General features: G+C 43.9%; 1 protein-coding gene across 1 annotated transcript; it reads left to right on the top strand.

Moving 5' to 3' along the window:
- Positions 1–2252: 2252 nt before the first annotated feature.
- On the top strand, positions 2253–9703 carry zgc:113307 (uncharacterized protein LOC553753 homolog). The gene is made up of 6 exons (XM_055899633.1): positions 2253–2456; positions 2686–2827; positions 3184–3508; positions 3676–3826; positions 4257–4423; positions 8939–9703. Exons 1-6 carry the CDS (start codon positions 2263–2265, stop codon positions 9088–9090), a joined length of 1131 nt encoding a protein of 376 aa, XP_055755608.1. The 5' UTR covers positions 2253–2262; the 3' UTR covers positions 9091–9703.
- Positions 9704–11632: the final 1929 nt, after the last annotated feature.

An 11632-nucleotide genomic window follows, 5' to 3' on the forward strand; every position in this document is an offset into this window, starting at 1 on the left:
CACAGAAAAAACATGCCTGGATGACACTAATAGGTAGGGGAAAGTGTTCACACATGTGTCCGTGTGCACACACAGTTGCACACACAAACACTTTGGAACTGATGGTCTTATGACATCTGTTTGTGCTAGGGGGCGCTACTGCTGTGTTCTTCTCTCTCTCAGTCCCCACATCACCTCTCCTTCTCTCCCTCAGTCCTCCCAACCTCCCTTTCTCCCTCAATCCCCCACAAGATCCCGCTCTTCCAGTCCCTCCCCCTCTCCAACCCTCCCTTCTACTCTCTGTCCCCACTGCCTCCCTCTTCTCTACACCCCTCCCTCTTCTCTACACTCCTCCCTCTCCCCCCATCTCTCCTACTGCGTTATTTTCTTTCTCTCGGCCCCCATAACTTCCAGCAGTAACCCTGGAATCTTTCCACTGTACTCAGCTGAGATGCATCCCGAAATGCCCAAAAGATGCACACACACACACACACACACACACACACACACACACACACACACACACACACACACACACACACACACACACACACACACACACACACACACACACACACACACACACACACACACACACACACACACACACACACACACACACACACACACACAAAGCTTTGGGCTGTAGCCTAATCACATAGATTGGCCCTTTTTCATATTGATAAAGTACAGTGTGTGCAGATAAAGGATTGACCAAAGACCATGTGATCCTGACGGCATGCAGCCTTTGAAAACTTTGCCGGATTATAATTCAAACCCTATGCCCTGATATCAGACCTATACTTTCCCTCATCCTTTTGATCCTTCTCCCCCCCCCTGTTGAATAACATGTTTCCACCAAATGTTGCAGGCTAAACAGTTACTATAGGGTGTTGTGTCTGAGTGGAATGAGGGAGAGAGGGAGAAGAGGGAGAGAGGGAAGAGAAGGAGAAGAGAAAGAGGAAGAGAGGGAGAAGAGAAAGTGGGAGAGAGGGAGAGAAGGAGAGAGGGTGAGAAGGAGAGAGGGAAGAGAATGAGAAGAGAAAGAGGGAGAGAGGGAGAAGAGAAAGCGGGAGAGAGGGAAGAATATGGAGGATGTCTAAGGCCTGGGCTGTATGCCTCAGGAATGTATTTGGCAGTGGGTAAATACTGTAGGTAGCCTGAACACACACACACACGCTCACGACCATCCAGTGCCACATGCTCATCGGTGCAGACAGTGAACCACTACTACTGTCTACTGCTACTGTACACGGAACCACAGCTCAGGAATCCTAACAACCACAAACCTGAACCCATAAAGAAGGTATGTGTGTTTTGTCTGTGTCCTTCATGTACATGTGGTGTTTGTGAATGTTTTTGTGAGTGTTCAGTGAGATTTACTGGAAAATAAATGCGTTGATTAATATACTGGCAAATGTATAATTGCAGTTACTGCAGGCTACAAATGTCTGTGTCTTATGTTGTTACTGACAGGCAGAATAATGTTGATGTGTATGACTGTGCTATAATCCAATCTGCCCCTAACTCAATGAGAGAAGTGTTTATCATGTGACTGTGAATGTTAATGTTACCATTCTGAAGTCCAGTTGACTTACAGTTTAAGTACACCCTGATGATGCAGTCTCTGTCATCTATGCGCGTGCATGCACATTTTGTGCATTTGTATTTTGTCTGTGTGTGCGCGCCTGCCTGCCTGTGTGCATGTGTGCGTGCGTGTGTCTGTGAATATGTGCATGTGTGACATTTTTGTCCACTGTGTATTATTAAGTTTGCAGCTGTGCATGTGGAAAAATATGGATACACATTCCTCTCTCTCTCCAACACAGATGTGTGTCTGCAACTTACAGTAACAAATGGCAGGAGGGCAAACTCATGCCTCAATTCCTCAGCTGTATTTTAAGGTATTAAGATGTTAATTAAGCAAAGAAAGTTAGTCGCTGTCTCACACTGTGACGTCACCTAGTCAAACGACTCTCCAGGAGTGACAAGTTACAGTAGCTTCTAGCCCTAAAAGTGTCTATGGCTCAGAGTGTTTCGAATTGTTGCGAAAAAGCCTTGAGGCCGATACGTAAAGCTCAATAAAGAGGAGTGATACTAGCAAGAGCACTGTGTGGGTTTCTTCTTTTTTCTCATCGAATTGTTGTGATCGAATCCTGTGTTTCGGATCCTGCGATGGAATTATCCAAGTGGCTGTGTTGCGCTGGTTCTTCGTGTTTCTATATAGATAAGCAATATATAACAACTATTATCACTATCCCCAGGTTGTCTTACTGTATCTCCATGGCTGTACAAGTGTCGGTGCTGTCCCTAGTCCTCAGTCTAGCCCTGGGCCTGATGCTGAGTGTCTGCAGGCCTGTGTGTGGCACCCCAGGGTCATTCCAGGACCTGGACTATGGAGGGGTTCCTCTCTGGATCAACCGTCTTCTGGGGGAACCCTCTGTATTCAGCCTGAGGGGTCGAATGGACCGGGCATGGTACAAATAAAACATTGATACATCAAATTGCTGTAACAACAGTCTGAAGTTCATGGTACTTTAAATTATTCCTAAATGAAAAGCTGGTGCGTCGGGATTGGGTAATGTTTAAACATCATTCAAAGGAAGGTTCACACACTTTTGTGCTTGCAAAGTATCACATGTATTTCCTACTTTATTTACATATGTAATATCTGAGTAAAGACCTATTTATCTGTGTGTGATCCAGGTACAGAGCCAACAACCCCCAGTCCTGCCCTGACCTGTGTGACTGTCCTATCCAGTGGCCCTCAGCTCTGTACTGTGACCACAGAGACCTGGGAGAGCTGCCGGACAGCATGCTTTACAATACACAATACCTGTTCCTGCAGGTAATACACACCACATGCAAGCACATGCACAAAGGGGTCTGAGACACCTGTCTGAAAGACTGCCAGGTACCACACGGTTCCCATACAGGTGTAGGATCTTAATTTGAGCCAATAATCCTGCAGCAACAGAAAATGTTAATTATTATGTAGATGATAAGTAATGGACATTTTTTGTAGGGGTTAGATACATTTTTCGTTTGAGCAAATCAAATCTGACATTTTAAAGTGGAAATTACAAACTTTAGAAGTCTTATTAAACCTTGAATACACTGCTGTACTGTAAAATTCTCAGCAACAACATTAAGATCCTACATCTATAGCTAACACACAGCTCATGTGTGCGTGTGTTTTCTCAGGGCAACAACATCTCGTCCCTGCCCTCCTCCTCTCTCACCAACTCCTCAGGACTCCGCTGGCTCATCCTGGATGATAACCGTCTGCAGACGGACGGGCTGCAGACCTCCACGCTGCAGAACCTGACCCGGCTCCAATACCTGTTCCTCAACCACAACAAGCTGACCGTCGTGCCCTCTGGCCTGCCCAGGAGCCTGCGGCAGCTCCGACTGGCTCACAACCTCATCACCAGCATCTCCCCAGGAACCTTTGGGAATTTACATAATCTTACAATACTGCTACTGCAGGGGAATAGGTTCAACGTGATTACAGAGACTGACTTCACAGGTAAGTGTTTTAAGTCAAAACATATGACACCTTTTCTGAAATATGTTAAAAATAACAGCCTCAAAGGCAACAGCTCTGAACATGCTTGTTCTGGTACCCTCTCTCCCATCCTCCCTCTCTCTCTCCCCCTCTTCCTCTCCCTCCACCTCTCCCTCCTCCCCCACCAGGCCTGGTGTCTCTTAACCTGTTGAACCTGAGCGAGAACCTCTTCTCCTCCTTCCCCTCCCACCTTCCTCCCTCCATCCAGCAGCTCTACCTCTCCAACAACTCTCTGTCTGGCCTGGGGGAGGAAAGTCTACAGGGCTTCACTAATCTCAGGTAACACACACACGTACAGATGCAAGCATGCAAACACACACACACACACACACACACACACACACACACACACACACACACACACACACACACACACACACACACACACACACACACACACACACACACACACACACACACACAAACACACATTATTTCAGTCTGATATGCATCACACCTCTCTGATATTATCACAAATTGTAGTTATTTTGTTCTCTAATATTGAAAGTTACTCTGGATAAGAATATGTGGCTTTAATGTAAATGTAATGTAATGTTCTGTGTGTGTGTGTGTGCGTGTGTGTGTGTGTGTGTGTGTGTGTGTGTGTGTGTGTGTGTGTGTGTGTGTGTGCGTGCGTGCGTGCGTGCGTGCGTGCGTGCGTGCCTGCGTGCGTGCGTGTGTGTGTGCATGCGTGCGCTTGCGTGTGTAGGTACCTGCGTCTGAGCCACTGTGGTCTAGTGAGCCCTTCCCTCCACCCCCAATCCTTCAACCTGTCTTCCCTTGTGGAGCTGGATCTCTCTTACAACAAGCTGACAACCATCCCCCTGGTTCCCCTCACACTACAGTACCTATACTTGGAGGCCAACCGCATACAAGGTAAGACTACACATACACTTCCACACACACACACACACACACACACACACACACACACACACACACACACACACACACACACACACACACACACACACACACACACACACACACACACACACACACACACACACACACACACACACACACACACACAGACAATGAGAGACTAAACACACTGGGGCTGAATGGACAGGCAGGGCTTGGAGGGAAATTAAGTTAACTCTAAGGAGTGGAGAAAACATCTGTGAAGGGTTGACCAGGGGAGTAAGATCCAGCCAGGTCACCCGTGAAACAAGTCAGTATTCGACGTACATCCATGTTGAAGGACGTAGGGAGATGATGTGGAAACTGGCCACTAGGGGCGTAAGCATCTTTTGTACGAATCCAGCGATCGAAAGTTGTTTTTGAGATTTTTGTTTTAAGCCTATCCCAAACCTTAAAACTTACCTTAACCATTCAGAGTTAATGCATAACCTTAAGATTTTGGAGTTAATGCTTAAACTTAACCCTAAACTTAACATTTTGAGTTCATGCCTAAACTTAACCTTAAACACTTCAAAATGTGACGTTTGGAACAACTGCGGAATTTGACGTTTGAGAAACATGGATGAACGTCTAATTCTGACATGAGACTGTGAGAGCTAGATGGTAAGATCAGCCAAATATCATGCTCTTTCCATCTCTCTCTGAGAAAAACAATCCTCGTGTTCTGCCTCCAAATATTTCCAAATGACGAAGCTGGTCGAATTATGAACTCCTGAATGCTTCTCTTGGACTGCAAATCAGCACATGAAGAGTGGATGTAACTTCCTGCCTGGTTCTCAATCAGGGACAGCTGTCTATCGTTGTCTCTGATTGGGAATCATACTTAGGCAGCCTTTTTTCCTTTTGGTAGTTGTGGGTAGTTGTCTTCGTTTGTGCATGTATAGCCTTACGGAGCTTCGCGTTCATTTTTGTTGTATTATTGTTTTGTTGGCGACATTTGCAAAATAAAGAAAAATGTACGCTTACCACGCTGCACCTTGGTCCACTCCATACGACGAACGTGACAGTAAGGTCCTTCAGTCAAGCAGTGAAGCTCAATTTCAACGACAAAGAACAGGGAGAATGGCACCTATTGGTAGATGGGTAAAACATTTAAAAAACAGAGAGTAGGGAGGTTTCCATTGACCCAAGTTTATTAGACAAAAGCAATGTGTAATCGAGATGGCACATATAGGTGAGCATTTTCTAAAGATCAACAACATTTTTATCCATTCGACAGGGGTGGATTTTTCTTTGGAAAACTTTCTTTATTGCAACAAATGATGATGGAAACTGTTTTTCGATGAAATGATGATTGCCAAATAATTTTGAAGATACACGCGGCACGTGATGTCAACACAAGCTCCACTCCACATTTCATTCTAAATGCCTGCTAAATAAAAAATTTAACTATAAAAAGAATGTTTCTTTGCGGGATTCTTGTTCTGACTTTCAAGAATGGTTGAATTGCTTCAAATAGCTTTTCTGGTTGGCTGGATGCAAGTTTCACCATCCAATTATTACCGTGCAAGTTTCACAATGGCACGGACCGTGGCAATATTGTGGCACATTATATTGCATACTAGTCTATTCTTGAATTCTATCCCATGCTGGCTTTCATCGGCTACCTGAGACATGAAACAGATAGATTGAAGGGCATACAGGCTCTTGCCAATTTATTAATGCACAATATGCCTAAATGGGTAGTGGAAACACTAAAGTTTTATTCAACATCATTACGTCCAGCTGTGATGTTATTACATCCAGCTGTTTATATCGACACAAGATAGATAAATGGAAATGCACCCTAGCAGGCATTTGTCACATCAATTTTCCATGCAAACTTTCTAAATGTCGACAAAAAAATCAAGGGACAAGTTAATGGAAACATACTGTATCTACTGAATGTCCCTTTGAGCATGGTGAAGTTATTATTGCACTCCAATTGCATTGGTGTATTAATACACTCAGTCACTATAAAGATACAGGCATTCTTCCTAACTCAGTTTACGGAGAGGAGTAAAACAAATCAGGGATTTCACCATGAGACCATTGGTGATTTTAAACCAGTTAGAGTTAAATGGCTGTGATAGGAGAAAACTGAGGATAGATCAACAACATTGTATTTACACCACCACACTAATCTAAATGACAGTGAAAAGAAGGAATGCTTGTCATTGGCAAGGACTAGGGAATAGAGCTAAGCACAGGCAAAGTTCTAGAGGAAAACCTGGTTCAGTATGATTTCCAAAAGACACTGGGTGTAACGGTTTTTGTCGTCTGAAGAAGAGGAATCGGACCAAAGCGCAGCGTGGTAAGTGTTCATGGTTTTTTTATTGAAAACTGAACACTATAACAATAACAAAAAATAATAAATGAAACCGAAACAGTCCTGTAAGGTGCAAAACACTAAACAGAAAATAACTACCCACAAAAACCATTTGGGAAAAGCTACCTAAGTATGGTTCTCAATCAGAGACAACTATAGACAGCTGCCTCTGATTGAGAACCACACCCGGCCAAACACAAAGAAATACAAAACATAGAAAATGAACATATAATGCCCACCCAAATCACACCCTGACCAAACCAAAATAGACACTCTCTACGGTCAGGGCGTGACACTGGGAGACAAAGACACCTTTCAGCAGGACAAAACTATACACTGGAGTTACTTACCAAGATGATATTGAATGTTCCCGAGTGGCCTAGTTACAGTTTTGACTTAAATCGGCTTGAAAATCTATGTCAAGACTTGGAAATGTATGTCTAGCAAAGATCAACAACCAACTTGACAGAGCTTGAAGATTTTTTTAAAGATTGTGTGATCCAGGTTTGCAAAGCTCTTAGAGACTTACACAGAACCCAAACCGGCTGCTCGCGTGCGCCATCGTGCATAAATGTATTTTGTCCCAACCACACTAAACACGATCACAACATGCAGGTTAAAATATGAACCAATTACATTAATTTGGGGAAAGGTCAAAAAGCATTAAACATTTATGGCGATTTATCTAGCTAGCTTGCACTTGCTATATAATTTGTCCTATTTAGCTTGCTTGCTGTTGCTATCTAATTTGTAATGGGACATAAACATTGAGTTGTTATTCTACCTGAAATGCACAAGGTCATCTACACCGACAATTAATCCACACATAAAACGGTCAACCGAATCGTTTCTAGTCATCTCTCCTCCTTTCCGGCTTTTTCTTCTCTTGATTTTATATTGATTTTATATTGATTGGCAACTTTCATAAATTAGGTGCATTACTGCCACCGACCTCATTCGTCTTTCAGTCACCCATGTGGGTATAACCAATGAGGAGATGGCACGTGGGTACCTGCTTCTATTAACCAATGAGGATATGTGAGAGGCAGGACTTGTAGCGCGATCTGCATCACAATTAGAACTGACTTCTATTTTAGCCCTTGGCAACGTAGACACTCGTTGGCGCGCATAAGCAGTATGGGTGCAATAATTGAATAATATACATTTCTACATTTATTTTGCAATGCTCTCGCACGCGATGCGGGCGGTGTAGTCAGGGTATTACCCAGAAAGACAGCTTCCAAAGGTGATTCAAACATGTATTCACTCAAGAGGTCGAATACTTCTCTAATTAAGATACTTCAGTGTTTCATTTTCCATTAACAACATTTAAAAAAATGTCTTCAACTTTGACATTACAGAGTATTTTTTTGTCAATCATTGACAAAAAATTGCACTTTGTAACACAACAAAATGTGGAAAAAGTCGACGGGTGTGAATACGTTCTGTAGGCTCTGTAGATGAACAGACAGAGAGGCGGGGTTAGAGACACAGAAATAAAAAGAGAGCGAGAAAGCAAGAAAAATAAAAATGGAGTGCGAGCTTGTTTTCCGCAAGGCTCTCCAGCAGACATGAGTCAGCACTATAACCTGGTATGTGTGTCTGGTCTGGTCTGACAGAGAGCTAAACACAAGCCATTCACTGAGAGAAAAATACTCACCTCACTGTCTAGCATCCTGACAGCTAGCTACTGCTGTCTACCCTCTGCCAAACGTACCCTTCTGCCAATAGCTCTAGGCAGGAACAGGAGGTAGGAGATTATGTTTTCTCTCCTCCTCTTTTTTAAGATAGCTGTAGCCGCTTTTTGGATTGGCATCAACTACTGTAGCATGTTGTGGTTTCTGCTCCTAATAGAATAGGATACTGAAGCTGTATCCAGCTTCTGATCAGGCAAATCCTTCTCATACAGTCTGCTATTTCAGGAACAATGATGGCAGTACACTCAAAATACTGTGACAACACTCAATTGGAGAAACTGGGTTTAAGTTATGTTCACATATGGTGAAAATATACTTTGTGAAGTAAGAGCATATGAGTGGGAATGTCATTGCTGGGTATAGGGCTAGAGTGCATGTAAAAACCATACTGTCCTCTGTTTTCTTTGTCCTCTCTATCCTTTCTATCCTCTCTGTCATTGCTCTGCTCTTTGTCCTCTGCAGAGTTTAACATCTCTAGTTTCTGTCGGGAGGTGGGTCCTCTGTCGTACTCCAGGATGAGGATCCTTCGTCTGGACGGCAACAAGATGTCCTATCATCTACTACCACCTGAATGGGTCTACTGCCTCCGAGTCCTGCACCACATATACATCTAACCCTGACCTCGGACCTCTAACCCCCTGACCCAGCCACAACCCTGCTTTGAAGCTTACCTGGAAAGATTCTGTCAAGATTCCACAGGTCCGAACATTCAGAAATTAACACACACACACATGCACACAAGTACGTCATTCAAACGCACATCCTTCAAACACACCTCACTCATGCCCACTCGGACGCACGTTTGGACACACACAAACGCAAGCAAATGCTTACATGGTCTCAGAACAGGACTCAATACAAGACTCAATACATTTAATTTTTTAAGTCATTTTTTATCCTCCAGGAGTAGAGCTGAGGCTCATTTAACATTGTTTTGCTAGTCTCACTGTAACCACTTCATACTGTGACACATAGTCTGATCAGTGTATGAAGCACGTATTCATTAAAATCATCCACAAACATCACCCACCAAGGCTTGTTAATACATCACAGTACTGTAGTCAGCTTGGAGTTGAAATGATCCAACACAAATGTATAAATGGGCACATTGTATGTGTTTTGTTATTGTAAAGTTTTAGAATATTCTCTATGTTTTGCTAAGGTCAAATGATGTGCTTTATTGGATGTATGACTGTAATGCATCGTTTTTGCATATGAACAGAACAATAAAATATACACCACTATGAATTGTTTTTACTGTCGTTCTTTCTCAACTAATGTTTTAGAATAGACACTAGTGATGTAGACATGAAATAATCTCTGTTTCATATAACACAAAACCTTTGTCAATCCAGAGCATTAGTCTCTATAAGCCTAGATTAGTCTCATTAGTCTAGATCCTGGTCCTGTTGCTCTACGGGTAGCTAGCTCTCTGTATGAGAGACACAAAAACATACCTTCACTATGAACACAGCCCATAATGGCCTGCTGTTATATTCATGGAAACACACGGTTTGTCATTCCTGAATATCAGTTTCATGGACCTAGAAATCACACATAATATAACCCTGTCCCTAGACACACATTAATAATCAAATCAAATTTCAAATCAAATGTATTTATATAGCCCTTCTTACATCAGCTGATATCTCAAAGTGCTGTACAGAAACCCAGCCTAAAACCCCAAACAGCAAGCAATGCAGGTGTAGAAGCACGGTGGCTAGGAAAAACTCCCTAGAAAGGCCAAAACCTAGGAAGAAACCTAGAGAGGAACCAGGCTTTGATGGGTGGCCAGCCCTCTTCTGGCTGTTCCGGGTGGAGATTATAACAGAACATGGCCAAGATGTTCAAATGTTCATAAATGACCAGCATGGTCAAATAATAATAATCACAGTAGTTGTCGAGGGTGCAGCAAGTCAGCACCTCAGGAGTAAATGTCAGTTGGCTTTTCATAGTCGATCATTAAGAGTATCTCTACCGCTCCTGCTGTCTCTAGAGAGTTGAAAACAGCAGGTCTGGGACAGGTAGCACGTACGGTGAACAGGTCAGGGTTCCATAGCCGCAGGCAGAACAGTTGAAACTGGAGCAGCAGCACGGCCAGGTGGACTGGGGACAGCAAGGAGTCAGTGTAACGCTCGTCTTCCTCCTCGTCTGAGGAGGAGCAAGGATCGGACCAAAGCGCAGCGTGGTTTGAATACATATTTTAATTAAAGCAACGAAGACAAAAAACACTAGACAAAAATACAAAACAATAAACGATGTGAACAAACGAATGAAAACAGTACCGTGTGGCAAACAAACACAAACACGGCAACAATCACCCACAAACAAACATTGAAAACAGCCTAACTTAATATGGTTCCCAATCAGAGACAATGACAAACACCTGCCTCTGATTGAGAACCATATTAGGCCAAACGAACAAACCTAAACATAGAAACAAATAACATAGACTGCCCACCCCAACTCATGCCCTGACCATACTAAATAAAGACAAAACAAGGGAAATAAGGTCAGGAACGTGACAGTCAGGTAGTCCTGAGGCATGGTCCTAGGGCTCAGGTCCTCCGAGAGAGAGAAAGAAAGAGAGAAAGAGAGAATTAGAGAGAGCATGCTTAAATTCACACAGGACACCGGATAAGACAGGAGAAGTACTCCAGATATAACAAACTGACCCTAGCCCCCCGACACATAAACTACTGCAGCATAAATACTGGAGGCTGAGACAAGAGGGGTCAGGAGACACTGTGGCCCCATCCGATGATACCCCCGGACAGGGCCAAACAGGAAGGATATAACCCCACCCACTTTGCCAAAGCACAGCCCCCACAGCACTAGAGGGATATCTTCAACCACCAACTTACCATCCTGAGACAAGGCCGAGTATAGCCCACAAAGATCTCCACCACGGCACAACCCAAGGGGGGGGGGGGGGGGCGCCAACCCAGACAGGAAGATCACGTCAGTGACTCAACCAACTCAAGTGACGCACCCCTCCTAGGGACGGCATGAAAGAGCACCAGTAAGCCAGTGACTCAGCCCCTGTAATAGGGTTAGAGGCAGTGAATCCCAGTGGAGAGAGGGGTACCGGCCAGGCAGAGACAGCAAGGGCGGTTCGTTGCTCCAGAGCCTTTCCATTCACCGTTCCGTTCACTC

This window comes from Salvelinus fontinalis, chromosome 3 (genome assembly GCF_029448725.1).
Source record: "Salvelinus fontinalis isolate EN_2023a chromosome 3, ASM2944872v1, whole genome shotgun sequence".
In the NCBI taxonomy this organism is placed as follows: Eukaryota; Metazoa; Chordata; class Actinopteri; order Salmoniformes; family Salmonidae; genus Salvelinus; species Salvelinus fontinalis.